This window comes from Anabas testudineus, chromosome 17, assembly GCF_900324465.2.
Source record: "Anabas testudineus chromosome 17, fAnaTes1.2, whole genome shotgun sequence".
In the NCBI taxonomy this organism is placed as follows: domain Eukaryota; kingdom Metazoa; phylum Chordata; class Actinopteri; order Anabantiformes; family Anabantidae; genus Anabas; species Anabas testudineus.
In genome coordinates, this window is record NC_046626.1 from 10,416,334 (window position 1) to 10,434,795 (window position 18,462).

At 43.3% G+C, this 18,462-nt stretch overlaps 1 protein-coding gene across 2 annotated transcripts; it reads left to right on the top strand.

Annotated features, from left to right (window-relative positions):
• Positions 1 to 939: 939 nt before the first annotated feature.
• On the top strand, positions 940 to 16,913 carry LOC113171832 (paired box protein Pax-3-like). Of its 2 annotated transcripts, XM_026374568.1 has the most exons (9): positions 940 to 1,024; positions 1,495 to 1,730; positions 2,148 to 2,277; positions 2,411 to 2,554; positions 11,168 to 11,367; positions 11,911 to 12,076; positions 12,222 to 12,442; positions 15,573 to 15,836; positions 16,896 to 16,913. In XM_026374568.1, exons 1-9 carry the CDS (start codon positions 940 to 942, stop codon positions 16,911 to 16,913), a joined length of 1,464 nt encoding a protein of 487 aa, XP_026230353.1. The 2 variants fall into 2 exon arrangements, with proteins under 2 accessions (XP_026230353.1, XP_026230354.1); XM_026374569.1 differs by lacking the exon at positions 15,573 to 15,836.
• The last annotated feature ends 1,549 nt before the right edge of the window (positions 16,914 to 18,462 follow it).

The window sequence follows — 18,462 nt, forward strand, 5'->3', positions numbered from 1 at the left end:
AATGCGCATATAAAGCACGGGGACTGCACCAACATGAAATAAATTAAAGTGCACAGTAGAGGTTTGTTTCTATTCAGTCGACATACAGATCAGTTATTTATGAATGCAGACCTTTTTTCTTTATTTAAATAGATGAAAAAAAAAACACTTTTCATAATAATAATAATAATAATAATAATAATAATAATAAAACGGAATCAACTAAAAGTGCTACGAGTGTCTGTAAAACCAACAAAAAAGTGATGGGTTGTGGGTGTGAAGTAAATTTTCTCTATTCTGACTTGGCAAACAAACTAGATACAGTTTATCAAATAATAATAATAATAATAATAATAATAATAATAATAATAATAATAATAACTCCTTCAGGTTGTAATGAGGATGAATACACGAGCAGAGGAAGGGCAGAAATCCCATGTACTGTATGTTCACCCGGTCTATGAAGAGGTTTCATTAAAAGTTGAGCACTTTGCGGAAAGTTTGAAGCTTGTGGCACGACGAGCTGACCTCCCGATGTCAGTCCAGACAGAAGGGAGCTCCTGCTGTCCAATCACAAGGGTCCTCCAGCCCCTGAACGTCCGGATCTTTGACCAATCAGGAGGCGCACTGCGGAGTCAGAGGGGACAGCGACCGCAGATAAAATGTTTGACTTTCCATCCATCCTCTCAATCCTCGCAGGACTGATAGCAACCTGCACTGTGATTTAAAGTCTCACCTCAGCCCACATCCACCACTGGATACCAGTCACATCCGAGGGATTCACTTTTCCTCTGGTCGAGGCAACCTGTTGCTCAAGAAGAAAAGGGGGCCGCGTCGCGACTGGATGAAGGCGAAAAATTACAACTAACAAAGAGAATTTTGTGGAATTAAGAGGAGACAAGCAAAAAAAAAATAATAATAAAAAAAAGAAAAGAAAGACCTGACAGAAAGTCAGGAGTCATGACAGCGCTTGCAGGAGGTTTACCGAGAATGATGAGACCAAGTCCCCATCAGAACTACCCCCGGGGAGGGTACTCTCTGGAAGGTAAGACACCGACACCAGCTGCTGCTCCAAAAACAAACCCAAGAAAACTTCAGCAAGGTTGTCAGACATGTTTTAAACATGTAAAAAAAATTCGGAATATGTTAGATTTTAAATGTTGACTTATAAGACTAGTGCAGTGTTTTATTATAGCTAATTAAATGAGTGAATTCATTATCTAATTTAATACTTACTGGGTCGTTTCAGAAATGTTTTTATAGGACAAAGATCTGTTTAGAACATCATTTAACATTAATGTCGCGTTTAGTTTCACCACTCTGCAGTGCTGTAAAGACATTTTCTTATTGCATTGCTCTTTAAAACATCAACTGGTCTTTATGAAATCCAGTAAAAGTTTGTGACTCACAAAGTATTTGTCTATATTAATAAGAAACCTGTTTTTGATCAACATGAACAAACACAGTAGTCCACACAGACAACTTGTACCCAGCTAACTAAATCCTGCTGTCCAGTGTCCACTCCGTTAGGACAGGGTCGGGTCAACCAGCTCGGTGGTGTCTTCATAAACGGCAGACCTCTCCCCAACCATATCCGCCATAAAATAGTGGAAATGGCCCATCACGGTGTCCGGCCCTGTGTTATCTCCCGTCAGCTGCGCGTGTCCCACGGCTGCGTCTCCAAAATCCTCTGTCGGTACCAGGAGACAGGCTCCATCAGGCCAGGAGCCATCGGAGGCAGCAAGCCAAAGGTGAGAGAAGCAGCCGGCAGTGTTTTGGTAAACTGTGGCTAAAAAGGGAGGAATAATTCAAATTAAAATTAAATGCAGAAGTTTCTTCTTAATTTTGAAAATGAGTCAGTGAAATGTAGTTTTTTTTAAGTCTTTACATCTCGGTCCGTGTAGAGAGATGAATCTGTTTGACTTTTAAAAAATAAAATACAAATGAAGTTGGTTTAAAGTCAGTTAAAGCAAGAAAACCGCTGTGGAAAAAAGTTTAGACCAGGTAAAGTAGAAAAGTTACTGGAGTTTGGTTTTATCTTATCTTCTAATTGTTTTGCGCAGTTTTGGTTTCCTGTGTTGTGTTTGCGCCGTTTCAACCTTCAGCCTAAAGCAGGCCTCGAATCTAAAAAATGAGAAATGTTTCTTCTGTTCTTCCTCCCACCAAAGCAAAACGCTTCTCCAGAGATAGACAAGAAGATCGAGGAGTACAAGAGAGAGAACCCGGGCATGTTCAGCTGGGAGATCAGGGACAGGTTACTGAAGGACGGGGTCTGCGACAGGAACAACGTTCCCTCAGGTGGGCACGAGTCTGAAATATGAACAATATCACACTCCTCAAAACCCCTATTATTAGTATTTTAACAGTTATTAGCATGTTTTCTCAGTGTTTTCTGTTTATTCATTGCATTCATAAACTGTTTACTTCTCAGTGAGCGCCATCAGCCGCGTCATGCGCTCGAAATTCGGGGGAGCTGGTGAAGATGAAGAGGATGATGATGAAGTGGTGAAAAGAGAGATGGAGGAAAGCGAACCGCGGACTAAACACAGCATCGATGGCATTCTGGGAGACAGATGTAAGTCCACGGTTTCTGTCTTTTACCTCGATGTGTGCCTCAAAAAAAAAAAAAAAAAAAAAAAAGACGAGACGAGAATATTGTGGTGTGGGGAGGAAGCTGTGTTTGAATTGCAGGTGTATAAAGATAATAATAATAATAATAATAATAATAATAATAATAATAATAATAAGAATAATAAGAATAATAATTGTCCTCATCATTTTAACCTTCACAAAATTACATGTATTATTCCTTTATTATTTAAATCATTAGGTTTCAGGCTTCACAGATTTAACAAACACGCAGAGAATATTTTAGAAGTGCATAATCAAACATTTGTCTAACTCCCGGGCCTGAGAAACTTTTTTTACACTCAGTCGGACAGTTGAGGATGAACTTCAGCGGACAAAGCAGGCAGAGTCTATTGAGACTCACACCTCAGTTTGACGCGCACAAAAGCCAAACTCCAGTGAGCGGCTCAGTGGTGTACAAAAAGACTCCCGGGTCTTTCAAAATGGGGAAAGAAAGGGAGAAAAAACTGCGCTGACAAAAGGCTGGGAGAAGACATTATGAACCCGCAATGAGCGATGAATTATTCAGGGACACCAATAGGCCCAGTGCGCCCTGGTTTATAGACTGCTCAAAAAAGTGCCAATCTGGTTTGTCTCTAGAAAAGAGATAGGAGAAAAACTGAGCTGAGACGTGGGGAAAACACCTGTTGATTTACGACCTGTTGGGGACAGAAAGGTTTCACCACAAAAGGAAGGGCTGCTGCTGTGCCAATAATAATGTAGTCTGTAGTTAATTATTGATAACCATAAAATGATGGGGTTTTTGGCGATGCCGTCTATTTACTGGTTTTAGCTACTCGGTGTTCTGGTTTTGCTTGAATTTGTTCTGTTTCATTTAAAAAGTTGACAAATTTAGGCCTGCAGGAAAAAATAAATAAACATTAAGTTAACACATTGAGCATCTATCAAAAAAACGGCTCTTGATTTTGTCTGAAACGTGTTAAATTCTTTGCGTAATCAAATTGAACGGTGCCGTTACTTTTGCGCACGGAGCTTTTGTCACAGTCTTTGCGCAGTGAGCATGACGCCTTCAGTCAGAGAGCGCAGGGAAACCCTTCTCTCCACTAGATTAAATCCAAACCTTTTATTTCTCTCCACTTTCATCTCAGGCAAAGTCCGCCCCTTTCCTTTCTGCCCAGGGCGCACACATTCATGCAATATCTGTGAGCCCTTTCCCTCCTCCAAGCGAGACACATCCCCTAGTGCTGATCAGGCAGTTGACTTCCCTGGCTAAACTATTTCTGCGACTCTTTAAGCAAAGCATGCACCAATTGGAACTAATCTGATCCATCATTAGACAATTATTATTAATCTTCTTCTTGTTATTATCAATTTTTGTTTATTTATTTAATAAGCTAAACTCCCAGAAAATAAAAATAGGAAGACAAGAGGAAATACAATTTTCAATCTTTTACACTGGTATAATTATTTTCTGAAAGAAAACAAATAACATTAGCTATTTTACATCAAGTAGGTGACATCCTCTATGCAAAGAGCTGCAGCACTACCCCCCTATTGATATACAGAACGGTACTATTTCATTCTTGTGTCTCTTTGTGGAAGTAGTTGTTGTTTTTTTCTTTTATAGCACTTCATTAGAATGTGAAAAGGGTGGTTTGGGGACTGAGAGAGTGTCTTCTGGCCAAATATTGATTAAGTAGGTGTTTGCAGAGGCTATTGTTATGTTGGAAAGATGCCTGTTGCTCTCTGCCCCTTTCTCCTCTACCACTATTGTTGGCTTTCCTTAAGTGCTAAGATCAAAGCTGACTCATTTAGATTTATTTGTCTGGGAAAAGGACTGCTAAGGTTTGTGGGATAAAGTAAACTGGGTAGCCCCAGGTCTGCATGGCATTAGCAAGTAGCTGGAACCTTGTGGGAAAAAGATGTTTGCTGGGCTGAATCGGAAGTTGTTTACATATTAAGTTAAGTTGTGTGGATTGAATTGACTCCAACTTGAGCTTCACGTTGAGATGCGTTTAAAAATATTTGTGCTGTGCATCACATTCGTCAGTTTAATGTTTCGTATTTAACTTAAATCTGAGCAGTGAGTAATGCAACAGTCATTTGTTTACATTGACTGAATTAACTGATCACATCCTTTTCTCTATTTATTACTTTTAGCACTTTAGCCTCATTTAACTAATTAAAGTAACCCCGAAAGATGGGAAGCCACTGTTGCAGGATCCATTTATGGCCGTGGGGGTGAACGGGAGAGAGAAGAAAAAGAAAGCTCAGAAATACAAACAGTCAAAGGGATAACTTTTCTTTAAAGGGAATCCTGCGGTGCCAAATTGAATGAGGCCAGTTCTTTCAAATCTGCCATGGTGAACGCAGTCAACATGTAATAATTGGTTTCATTGAGGTGCATTCCAACAATCTGCTGCCATTCTCCTGCCTCTATTGTCTGCAGGCAGGCAAATAGCCAGAGGGACAGGAGGAATCAAGTGCTGACAAAACATGAAAGATTTAGCTGCTTTTGTCAGAGGAGCTGAGTAGGACTTTGTTTGTGTAAATAAACTGGGGTACTGGCTCCCCGCGACTTTGGCATAGATCTAGAGTGAGGAATATTCAGCGTGTAAAGACAGCAGAAATATCATATTTGCACCTTCTAGCATGCACCGTGTTTACATAAAGTAGCCAGAACATTGCTAACTAACTTCCACGTGTAGCCGCTGCATCCAAGCCACCAACTCCTAAAGTTACAGAGCGGTAGACATTGAATGTCTTGAACGTCTGTGTTGTGGGTGCTTCGATTTCCGCTGTGAACTGGTTAAAGATTGGAGGGTTAGAGGAGACCCTCTCTACTAGTCACAGGAGACAGAAGGTCTCAATGCAACCAGAGGAATGTGTGCCACAGCCACATTTCCATTTTCCTCTCAGGGCTGGATAATGGACAAATTTATATGTGGGCCTCACTCTGTGTTTTCCTGTTGTTAATAGTGCTTCTAATACCAGATTAGTCACAAGATTCACATTAAACTGTGTTTTTGCCCTCAGGTGGCATAGATAGATAGATAGATAGATAGATAGATAGATAGATAGATAGATAGATAGATAGATAGATAGACAGATAGATAGATAGATAGATAGATAGATAGATAGATAGATAGATAGATAGATAGATAGACAGATAGATAGATAGATAGATAGATAGATAGATAGATAGATAGATAGACAGACAGATAGATAGATAGATAGATAGATAGATAGATAGATAGATAGATAGATAGATAGACAGATAGATAGATTGATACATCTCAAGACTTTCACATTTTGTGTTGGCATGATTCTTGAATGTTCCTTCTTTCACAAAAAAAAGAAAAGAAAAAAATCCACACTCACTGATCTGCAACTGAATGCAGACTCTATGCTTCATTAAAGCTTCTTTCTCTATTGGCACCCACATTGTGATCCCCCAATATTAATTCAAAGGACAATTAATGAATGCAGGCCAACTTTGAAGTAATGGGCTGGGGTCCTGCCCTGAGCCGGCCCCTCGGCGCTGATGTACTCTCCACATTCTCCCCACTAACCCCAGAGACACTGTGAAGTGACTGAAAGAGAAGCAATGAGCAATGGAAGGTCAAGGAGAGGAGCCCCAGTAGAAAAAGAGCTCTCTATTTCCTTGGAAGTATTAGCCCAGCAAAACTCTGTGATGGGGAGGATAAAGGAGTGTGAAGAGAAAAGGGTCGGGGGCGAGGGGACTCGCAAAGAGGAGCACAATGGTATAGTTAATTGAGTAAAGCCAGACAGCGTTGTCAATCACTTAACTTTGTTTGGCCTCATTTTTTGTGGAGCTGTTTCATCCAGCACATTGCACATTATGGGCATGCCAGCACAACTCTGTTGCTCTTTTGATTAAAGTCTTTTCCCCCTCTAAACAAAGGACTTCCTGAAAAAAAGAGTAGAAATTTAACAGACAAGATTTGTTAAAAAAAAAAAAAAAAATACTGCATACATTTTCCACATTTGTCAAAACTCTGGAAATTAAACAACAGGAGGTGAAAATGTGCGCAGGTCATAAAACAAAAAGGAAAAAAAAAAACAGCTATTAAAGCGTGTGGGGAATGTGATGTGGTGGTTTTTCTCTCAGTTGAGTGTCTGTGAAGTTTTGTTGAGGGGTGAGTGGTGAGTTCATCTCCTCTAGCAGCGCTGTGCAGTAGCTGTGAAAAGGTCAGGGGCTAAGCGAGGGTCACTTGACTGTTAAAACTATCAGGCCCCAGGAAAAAGAGGTTATGATAATGTTTGGAAGGAGACGACGTCTCCTTAACATCAGAGTGTCCCATGAGAGAATCAGAGTTGATTCAGCTTTTTTTTTTCAGTTCTAATTTTATTTTATTTTTTGCTGTTTGTTCTGATTGGTTCTGTTGTCTGTCTGACCATAACACGGCCGAGGCTGAGACGGATCTCTGCTGGTTAGTGTCCGTTTGACTGGAACGTGCGGCAGAGTGGCCTGTTGCTGCAGCTCTGCGTGGGCTCTTTGCGGTTGCTTTGTCCCGGCCCCGAGGGAGGAAATGCCACCGTGAAACTGTCACCTAACTGCACCACGGTGGAACTAAATAATAACCACCACACACTGGGCGGCTTTTTGTCACTTCCCCAATATTAGACATAGATACATCTTTCAACGTCATATCGCCGGCTACCTCATTGTCCGTTAAGTGCCAACCTCCTGCACTTATTCACTCCACTTTTTTTCTGTCCATCACATCATCATCTCGCTCTCTCTTTCTCTCCTTCTGACCCCCGCTTTTTTCCCAGGCAGCTGCGGGTTCCTGGGGGCTTTTTAGCAAGTCAAGTGAGCAGCTCGCTCACTCCCATTTTTCCCTTAACTGTTAACCCCAGCTGAGCCCATAAGCTGTCAGTTAACTATTCTTTTCCTCCAGTGCATCTGCTCGCTCTGGCTCTATGTGGCACGGCACTATTTTATTCAGTGGCTCACTCTTCTATGCTCTGTGGCCTGAAAGGGCCAAATCTACTTCCCTGGGCAAATAACTAGTTCATTTGTCTCTTCTGCCCTTTGTTTTGCGTTGCAAACACATGTCACCAGCTCAATTACCTTCTCTATTAACTGCCCCTGGAGGAAGGGCTAGCCAGCCCCTACCAAGACTAGGCTATAAACTGCCCCATATGCTCCACTTCTCTTTCTCAGTGTGGCTCTTCACCGCTCTTTTTCTTTCTGTCTAGTGTCATGCGTCTTTATGTTCCTTTAATATCTATTTTCATTCTCTGCCACATTTCACAGTCACTTTCCCACCTCATCATTTCTCTTTCTTCAGCTTGTGTGTAAATGTATATACACATGCGCACATACATGGATGTGTGCTCCCGTGCATGTCTCTTCATATTAGCATCTCTTAAACGGGCGGGAGGGGCGGGGGTGAACGCTTGGCAAGGCGAGTCCTGGCCGATGTAGTCTACGCAGTAAACAAGAGCAGTCTTTATTCTGGAAGTTGAACTCGTCACTCTTTTTTTTTTTTTTTTTTTTGGCCTGTTAGACGCGCCACTGCTGCAGGTGAAGCTAATGGAACTGGACGTTCCCCAAGTTCACATCTGTGACCCTCTAGAGTTTATCTTCCCTGCCTGTCAGTCTCCTCCTCGCTTGATCGATAAATAGACTTCACTAGTGGGTCTGTAGCACTATCTGTTCCGTGCTCATACACTTCTATACTGTAAACGTGCTTGTTAAAGTTTATTTAAGAGCCTCAGACCAGTAAAAGAAACCTGTTGAACTACCTGTTGAATACTGTGCTATGTATTAAACAATGCTTAATACTACTATGCTAAATAATCTCCTATCTATTGTCCTATCTAAACTAGCTTGTTATGGTTTATCACCCAACATCAACCTTTGATCTTAAACGACGCTTTATGGCTAATTCTGCTGCAGCCCCAATTTCTGCGTGAGGGATAATAATCTATGTTTCTATTAAGATTCTTGTCGGAGCCACAGCCAAACTGTGAGTGGCTATGGAGCATTTTCAGCTCCCCAGTGCTTTAGCTGCAGCGTAAAATTTGATTTGGGTGTTTAAGTAAGGAGGTCGAGGCCTCCCTTTGTGTGTTTGGTATCCTCTTCTGCCATTTGTTGCGGGGGAATGTGTGGGAACAAGCTTGCTTCTGCATCAGCGTGCCTTAAAAAATCGATCCACGGCAGCATAAGAGCGTTGTTTGAAAACGTCAACGATGAGGCTGCAGCGACGGGTGAGAGCCGAGAAAGAGAGAAGTGAAAGGAGTGGATGAGATGGAAAGGACAGGTCCCACTTTTAAGAATGACCAACGCTCCCTTTCTCCTTAGCTTGGCACCCCACACCCCTACCCCAGCATCTTCTTCAGGTGCCTTCAGTCTCCCATCTCCTTCCCATGGCAACCCCTTCATCTCCCCCATCCCCCAACTTTGTGGCCCTCAGGCCATGGAGGGAGGGGATGAAGGGGTGCTCCCCTGCTGTGTACCTCCTCAGCCCCCAGTGGCCCTTCTCTGGACCCCTTTGTGCCCCCACCTCTCCCTCCCTCTATTCCCCCAACAGTCCCTGGTTCTACAGCCCCCATCTCACCCTACTGCCTCCCCCAACACCCCTGCTGGGCAGGTGACAGGCCCCTGAATGCAGGCCCAGGCGTCCCTGATGGCTCCTACAGATGGAGCGTGGTAATCGGTCCAATAGAGCCCTGCCACAGGCTTTTCCCTGCGAAGATACAAAGGCTTGGCCACATCACTTCCCCAAAAAAAAAAAAGAAAAGAAAAGAAAAGACAGAGCGAGAGAGGAAGAGAGCAAAAGAGAAAGCACAAGCCAGAGGATGACAAAAGCAACACTGTCATGTGCCATTAAGGTAGAGTCTGTGACACTGCGATGGAATGTTTTCTCTGTTGCTAATAATAAAAACAGGGACTAAAAAAGAGGGAAAGCCAGAAATAAAGAGAGTGCGGAGAGATCCACCCCCACCGCACAGTCAGCATGAGTTACAGTGCCAATAGGGAGTTTTCTCCTCGGAGGAGTTTTATGAGCTCGCCCCCCCCCCTCCTTCAGGAATCTTTCCGTTTCTGTGCTGTCATTGGTTTTCTGTCTTTTTCTTTCTTTCTCTGTGCCTTCATCATTAAAATGGTAATGACACTGCAAGTTACTCAACTTGCTGTCTCCTCTTGTCTTCCTTGTTACCATTGTGTATGTGCAGCTTACTTGAAGCTGATACTTACTAATCTAAGCCATAAAATGTGTTTATAGGAAAAATATCGAGTGTTATTTTCGTGCTGTGTGGCCTTCAACTCATGCCTCTTGCATTTTACATTCTTCTCCAACTGGTCTCAGGCCACATGCTTACCTAAACAAACCACATCCTAAACTCATAGTGCATGTTCCAGGAGCAGCTAAGCATCCAGCCAGTCCCCAGTGAGCTTTTATGCCAGTGTGGCGCCCTTAGTTCAGCTGTAATAAAGAGCTCTTCTCAGCATCAGAGTCTTGTGTGCTGGCGGTCCGGAGCGAAGCAGCATTCTCAGGCACAAAATCCGTGTGTAATGCCTGGTCAGACACACACTGGCAACCGGCACAAACATTTCCTGCTTGGCTCTAGAGGCTCCAGAGGCAAGGGGAGATCCCTACCACCCCCCTCCACGTCTGACTTGGCACTTTTTAATTAAAGCTTTAAATCTGGAGGGCAGAGGGAGAGTGAGCAGTCTGGGGAAACAGACAAGCTTCTGTCCTCTGCTGAAGCCTTTCTCTTGCCTACACCTGTCGCTCTGTTTTGGAGTAGGTGTTCGCTGTATAGTCAGAGTATCGAAAAGATGCAGTCAACCCTTCTCATGAGGTTTAAAGAGGTCAATCTGGGGTGGATTTGGGAGTGGATTCCAACTCTTTCTATCTTGAGAGCATCTGTGTTTGACACATTGTCATACACTACGCTCACAGAGTGAAAGCCCATAGCCCAGACGCAGCAGATGCGTATTTGTGAGTGTGCGTATGACTGAGAAAGAGATGGGGGGGGATTGCGGACATGTAATGGCACACAATAGCGGGCTGTCACGCTAGTTTGTGGAGCCTAATCATTATTTAATAGATGGGTAACCTCCCCCTCAAATGCAGCAATAGTCCTCTGTTTCTAGTCTCAAGCCTTCATTGATTCCCTTCTTCTGCTGAATTAGATCCCAATAGCTGTCTCCCACTTACCCAGTCTCTCTCTCCTGCCCTCAACTGAACAAACAGATTAAGAAGCACCTGCAAAAAGGCTGCCTACTCCTCACTATGGGACCCTATCAGCATAGCGCACAGCATGGCTAAGACTGAGAGAGACACAGTGTCCCAGGGAATAGATGCCCCAGAGGGATCTAGTGCGCTTTAATCCATGTTCAAGCAGCCTTCGGCTTTTGATCCCCTCAGGAACCACTGAGGAGTTTAAGGGAGCAGAAGGACACAATCTAAAGTGGCTCTGTACCATGTGTTGTACTCAGCAAAATCTATTGTCTCGTGTCTGCCTATTGTAAGTCAGCTTAGTATTTACCCCGAGTTTCAATCTGTGTCAGTTTGACTCCTCTGAACGTTATAATAACAGTATGTTTGTCTTGCACTTTCAGCCAGTCACTCGGACGAGGGCTCCGATGTAGACTCAGAGCCGGGGCTGCCCCTGAAGAGGAAGCAGCGGCGCAGTCGCACCACTTTCACCGCGGAGCAGCTGGAGGAGCTGGAGAGGGCCTTCGAGCGCACGCACTATCCTGACATCTACACACGGGAGGAGCTGGCCCAGCGGGCCAAACTCACGGAGGCTCGAGTTCAGGTCAGACATGCGGACACACACTTCAAACTCAACAGTCGCAGAGATCTGATCTCGACAGTAGAGAAATGTGTCAGTCTGTCATGGATAGGTGTCATGTGGGTGTTAAATTGCCTTGGGATGTTGCCACACATTCTTTACAGCTATTAGACATGTGTGTCACCCCCACAAGTCTCAGCCCCATTCCTGGCCTGCTTCCCCACACATACAGACACAGACAAACACAGATACACTGCTCCCACTGTGTATGAAGACTTATTTTTTGTCACACTCTCTGCAAAAAGGGCTGTGTAACCATCCTAAAATAGACGCCTGAGTTAGATAATATAGGCTTTAACTGCTGTGACAGCCCTCTGGTGTTTTCTGAACCCAGTGACTTGCAGTAGGACACAGAGATGTCTGTGGTTCCACTGCTCTATCAATTTAGCTCCCTGTAACTGCTAAGAGAGGCCCTGCACACACACACACACACGTGCACGTGTACATTTGCATGCAGCTGATGTTCTGTAGGATTAACAAATAAATAATCTCCTTTCCTCCTCTCAGGTGTGGTTCAGCAACAGAAGAGCCCGGTGGAGAAAACAGGCAGGAGCAAATCAACTGATGGCCTTTAACCACCTCATTCCTGGTGGTTTCCCTCCATCAGCTATGTCGGGCCTGCAGCCCTATCAGCTGTCAGACAGTCCCTATCCCCCAACTTCCATAGCTCAAGGTGGGCATAACACACTCAAGTATACTTAAAGTGAATTGAATTAAGTTACGTTTAGTTTTGCAGTTAAATAACACATAATCTGAAATTGCAAAAGTAGCATCATCTTTTTTTCTAGACCTAACATAATCAATTTTATTCTCTGCAGCATCCGAGCAGCCAAGTACGGTCCACAGACCGCAGCCACTGCCCCCAACCTCAGTGCACCAGAGTGGGCTCAGCTCGACAGCAGGCTCACAGGACGGGAGCTCTGCGTACTGCCTGTCCTCTGGACGTCACAGCTTCTCAGGCTACTCGGACAGCTTTGTGGGCCCGGCAGGACACAGCAACGCCGTTAATCCCACCATAAGCAACAGCCTCTCGCCTCAGGTTTGTCTGCACAGCTATTACAGAAATGCACTGTGGAAACACAGGCATACGTGCACATATTCACAAAAGCACTCACAACTATAAATAAAATCTTACCTGGAGACCATTCGTTCGTGGCATTTGTGAAATGCACCATATGGAAGATTAATGATACACGCACACTCCTTCTTGTGTGACTTAGGAGGTGTCACTAGGGTGACCTTGTTAGGTGAAAAAACACGGTAGCTTTTCATTTTTTGTTTATTCTGATGAGTTGTTTGATGAATTTTAAATGTGGCAAACGTCAGTCTTTGGAAAGGCAGAAAGGACTAGACACAAGCAGGGATGTATGGATGTCGGATGATGACACAAATCAAAACTGAAAAGACAATTATGGTCGATTACACAGTCATCAGTGTCCATCAGTGGCTCCCTACCAGCCCAGAAGATGGACTAACAGGCGTAAAACGAGCTTTTAACCGCCACAAAGGGTGGCGGGCCCACATGCAAAGCATGCTGGGTACTAATTTATATGAGACAGAATCTCAGACTCCTGTCAGGCACAGATAAAAAAACTGCCTCAGGCAGGTTTGTTACTATGTGAATGCCTGAGGACGTATAGATATTGAAAAAACAGAGAGGCGCTTTGTTGTGGCTGCCACGGCGGCACCTCTGTGGCTGAAGGTATAATTGACTGTTTTGAAATATAAGCTCTAGTTGTGGACTAGAATGAGTTGTTTCCTGGTCACGAGCTGGCCTCATTTACTTTTAAAACATTATTTACTGGGGATATTTACTTCACTGAACAGATAAAATAATAGAAAACACAGCTGCAGGAGTCACTGGTTGATGATTTTAATTTGAGCCAACTGAGCTAACTCTTAATTTGCTCTCATGAATTTGCTGAAGCATGACGTCGTGTGCAAACGTGCTTCTCTCTGCCATCTTCACACAGCCGCAGTGACTTGAACTACAATAAAGAGGCCAAAAAGTGCTGTGGCCTCAAGTATGGTTTGAGCATTAACCCTAGCTGGCAGCTCCGTACAGGACGGGCATCTCATCTTGCGTAGGAACGGCGTGCCTGGAATGTTTTCTCAGTCTGGAATTGCAATCACAGGACGTTCCAGTGTCTTAATTGATTGGAATGAAGTAATCTATCCCCTCATAACAAAGTGTGTAATTTATGCAAATGACTCACTTTGTTGGCTAATTTGTTTTAATTCGTGTAGTCATTGCAGCTGTTTGAATGTATATTGCAATACAGTTTTCTCTGTTTCAGTTGGGGGTAGAATTAATTTCCTGATTTTAACTTAATAAGGGAGAGGAAATGAGAATTGATTAAATTCTATGACATTGATAGTTAATACATGAAGACCTCTCTGCACTTAGGAAACTTTACAGCTTCTTCCAACTCGAATAGCTACGCAGCTTTGTCTGTTCTATGCTAAATCCTCCCTGGTGTTATCTGGTTACTCAAACTCCAAATTTGTCTATAAAAGCTACTCAGTTCTTCTGATCTTTTATTCTGTATCCAATGGGAGATTCAGGGCTTCATTTACCTCCAGATATGGTCACATTAGAGCACCGTGGAGTCTTGATAATGGATAACGTTTGCTTTAGATAAGCGATATGCTTTTCTGATGAGAGCTCGGCACTGGAAGCTGCAGTCAGACTAGTGGTTTCTCTGTGGTCCCGGGTCTCTGGCATCTCCCCGCTGATCGGGTGCATACCAAAGGAATCCTTTCTCACCAAGGAAGCAAGCAGCCGGGATTTGCACCCCCCTAAGACCTAATCCCCGGAACAACCTTAAAACAGACACACTATCGGGAACTGCTGCTGTTTGAGTTGCAGACAGAAAGTGCGTGTGGGTCCGACACAAGCGTGCACATGCACACATCCCACAAACCAGTGTTTGCAAATTAATCAACGCATACTTGGTGCAAGAGCCTCATGCAAGCACTCATTCTTTGCCATGAGAGAAAGAACAGTTGAGTGGTCGGCCTCATTCCTCATGTTTGTCAGATGTGTGGGGTCAGGTCATTTTGACAGACCAACTATAAATTACAAAAAGACACCGGACATGTGTGCTGAAGCAACTTCCATGTGTGTGTGTCAGCTGGCTGCCAATTGGGAAAGCCCAATTGGGCTTCACCTATTTTTACAGTTTCTTTTTTCCCGGGTTATTTTGAGTTGTATTTGATTTATTTTTGTTTTTTTTGTTGCTTGTTTTTTTTTTTTTTTTTAGCTTTCAGCTCTGTTTTCTCTCAACTGTACTGCAGCCCTGTCCCCATATATCTTCTTCTCTCTTTGCATTTTTTTTAAGACAGTTTCATGACTTTACTTCTCACGCAAACCAACGTGCAGCTGTTCAACGGTGTATCACTGATACCCACGCGCCCCTGACATCAGAGCGAAAACCACACACACACACACACACACACACACACACACGCCTGCACGCATACACACACACACCTATTGTTACATACACAATTCTACACATGGCTAAGGTAGCTTTCAGACATATACACAAACAGAGCTTACGCCTCGTTCCCACATACACTCTGACCTTTTTACCCCCAGTCTACTGTGATTCTGGGGCAACAGCAGAGAGTGAGAGGTGGAGAATATGAGAGAACGACACACACAAACATGTGTTTAAAACACATCACAAATTAATTTTCTAAATATATGAATGTTTTGATTTGCTAAAGTCAGACTATTTATTTCTGCAAAGAGAAATTAAAAATATCTCTTATTTCCTTTGTTTTATTTTTAATCTACTTCCATAAATATATCAGGGTAACATGAACAGCAGCCACTTGTGGGCTAAAGGATTGAACTCTTTAGCTGCCATCAGCTTCCCAGTCAGTCAAGCAGAGCAAAGCGAAACCACATGTGTGAAGGAAATCAGTAATGATGTATTTCTGACACTGAACAAGAAGAAGCCCCTACATATTAGACCCACCCGAGTACAGTGGAAAAGCTGATTAACTGGTGCGCCAGATTTTTGATGGTCAGATATTCAGCAAAGTGTTCGATATAATTTGTGTGATACAGTATATGGTGTAGTTATATATAATATATATAACAAGAAAAGCCTTAGGGCTTGTAGCTAGCACCCAGTTCACCATCTTGTTTCCTTCTTAAGGTGATGGGCCTGTTAAACCCCGGCGGAGTGCCGCATCAGTCCCAGAGTGACTTCACTCTCTCACCACTGACTGGAGGCCTGGAGCCAAATGGAGGCATGGCTGCCAGTTGTCATGGATCCCAGCGCCTGGAGGCTCTGCCAGGCTTGACCAGCATGCCCACCTTGCCTAGCACCCAGTCTTACTGCCCACCTTCCTACACCTCCCCAGCTTATGCCGTGGATCACCATCCGTCCTACCAGTATGGACAGTACAGTCAGAGCAAGGTATGTTTGAAAAGACTTAGGGATGATGTTGGGGAATTTAATTTCTGCATTTGAATGTGAACTATTTAGAATTGATTAGCATTTATGTTGTTTTATGACCTCTGCTCTGGATGAGCTGCTTAGTTCAGATTTTCGGACTCACGGCCCCCATTAATTGCACAGACCTCTCTGATGAGGGAGCTTCTCAAATCACCCAGTGCTGTGCTGGAATTACATGTATGTTAGAGAGCACTTATGTGCAGGTTACCTCAGTTTACATTAACATCAGCAGGGCTATCCGCATGGCATCGTGCAGAGGCACACCAGGGTCACACACATTTTCACTCACTGTCCTTTCATGACCCTGTATGATGAGCTTGCCCATCAGGCCTCAGTGTACCTCAGCTGGCCATGTAATGACCCCTGTGTAACAAAGATAGCTGCCCAAATGAAAGGAGCCACTTCCCAAAGCGTGTTTGACAGGAGGGAGGAGAGTGTGTGGGTCAGGGCAGTGTTGTTGAGGCTGAGCTGAGGTACACTACCACATGCTGACTGACCCATCAGTGGCAACATCTTGATGTTATTAATTTAGCAGATCCTGGGAGAGACCCACGTGTAGCTTTTGGGGGTTTGCTGAAATGTGTGTGTATGAAAGGAAGGTAAGGGGCTCTTTAAGGGGGGGTGATTATGGCCCTTGGCAGGCCAGGATTAGAACCATGTGTCCCACTGGAGGTCAGATTTAGAGCTGTCATTGATCAGTGGAGCGGAGCCACAGATCGTATAAGACTCAGCATCAGCCCAGTTTTACTGACCACGTTTGGTTTAAAGAATGTCCAGTGAGATTTTCAAAGCTCTTCACCTGTTTTTTACGTTTTATTATTTAACCTAGGACCCCACTTTGAATTCTCACCTGCTCTCACCTGCTCTTGTAACCCCTCTTCCTTCTTTCGCAGTCCTTCCTCTCAACATCACACTCATTTAACTTCAAAATTCACTGTTACTAATGTTGTCCATCAGAGGATTTAAGCAGTTATGGCTGAAAAAAACATTTTTACTCAACCCTTCTTCTGTCTTTGACAGGTGCCTTTCATTATATGAAGCTCTCATGATGGTCTGAGCATAAGGCTTCACAGCCAGTCTCACATTCATCACCAGAGGACACTCCACCCGCTGCCTTTGCCAAACCTCCCTAGCCCTGAGGACAGCAAGAGAGAGGCTGGGCGAGTGAAAGCGTAAAGGTGTTCTCCTTCAGCAAGGAAGGTCACCAGTTGAAATGGAAGTATAGTGACAGCAATGGAGGAGTTTGACTGGAATAATTGGGACCAAAGGCGCAGCCTCTCCTGTTACCTGTCACTCGCTTTGCTTGTGTGTGCGTCATGCTCCAAGGACCAAGCATGGTTCATTGTCCATGCTTAGAGAGGAAAAGAAAAGGGGTGGGGGAAAGGGGGGTAAATACATTCAAGATTCTGTATTTGATTTTTGTAATAAGCGGCAGAGATGCGAGTCGAGGTGGACTTTGTAAGCCCCCCTTTCAATTTGATAGTGGAGGGGCGGATTCTTACGGCTGACGGCTGGATGGTAGTAACACATATAATGCACTCAGCTACGATGTTCTTCTAAGGATCTCTTCATCACTGTGTCTTAGAGTGACGCCATTAATCGGACATTGATATTCTCCTACAAGACACTGGAGATGAAAATGTGATTAGACTGGGAAAATCAGCAGGAAGATGAATGTTTGAGTGGCCTGCCGGAGTCAGAGGGAAACCACTGCAACCCAAAGAAAGTGCAATACATTCATACCTCATGGGACATAAATGAACATGGATCAAATGACTTTGATTATATTCTCAAAAACACACTCTCTCTCCTTAACGATCGTAAAGTTTGGGTTGTATGCATTCATCAATCAGGGGAAATCATCAAGCGATGAAAAATAAGAAACATGGTAACCAAAAGAATTCTCTGCCAGTGAATACGTTCAGTTTGACAGTTAATTTGTGGTTTTTGTGTTTTTGCATGTGTTAGATTAGTTGTTTTTTTGATTTTTTTACAGGAACTTGCAAACATTTGTTCCGTTTCTTATTTATTTAGTGTTGTTCAAGTGTTACGCCTCCTCCGTACGTCTTGTATAAGTGCTCTTAAGTGCTTGAGTAAGTCTTACACAGTGTTCATTATTCCCGTGTTTTTCTTTTGTATGATTTTCATTTACATTGGTGTAAAATGATTTTGTTGTCAGAAGCTTTGTGTACAATACAGCACTATTTACTATTTATAATAAACTATAAAAATGCAGAAAGTGGATGTCATTTATGAAATAACAGGCCTGCAGCTATTACAACTTTTTTTAGAATTGGAAAATGTTCATATGGGTGGTGAGTTTAATCTAGCATATAGGAGGCTTCCTATAAACTCAGTGTAAAAATATGACTCATTTAGGGCAGACCAAAAATAATAAATAAACAAATGTAAGTTAATTTTAAATATTATTTTATTAATAATTATAATCAAAAAATATTAGTTCCACCTTTGTGTTGCTCATATTAAGAAGGTTTAACTGAGCTGCGTACCTCTGTGAGATGTGAACCTCGTGCACACTGCTGATGTTCTAACTCATAAATATATCCCTTTTCATAAACACTCCTTT

Coding starts and splice junctions, on each gene's coding strand:
- LOC113171832 (XM_026374568.1), top strand. CDS start 940: ATGACAGCGCTTGCAGGAGGTTTACCGAGAATGATGAGACCAAGTCCC. Junction 2,278..2,410: donor CAGGAACAACGTTCCCTCAG/GTGGGCACGAGT, acceptor TTTACTTCTCAG/TGAGCGCCATCAGCCGCGTC. Junction 2,555..11,167: donor TGGCATTCTGGGAGACAGAT/GTAAGTCCACGG, acceptor TTGCACTTTCAG/CCAGTCACTCGGACGAGGGC.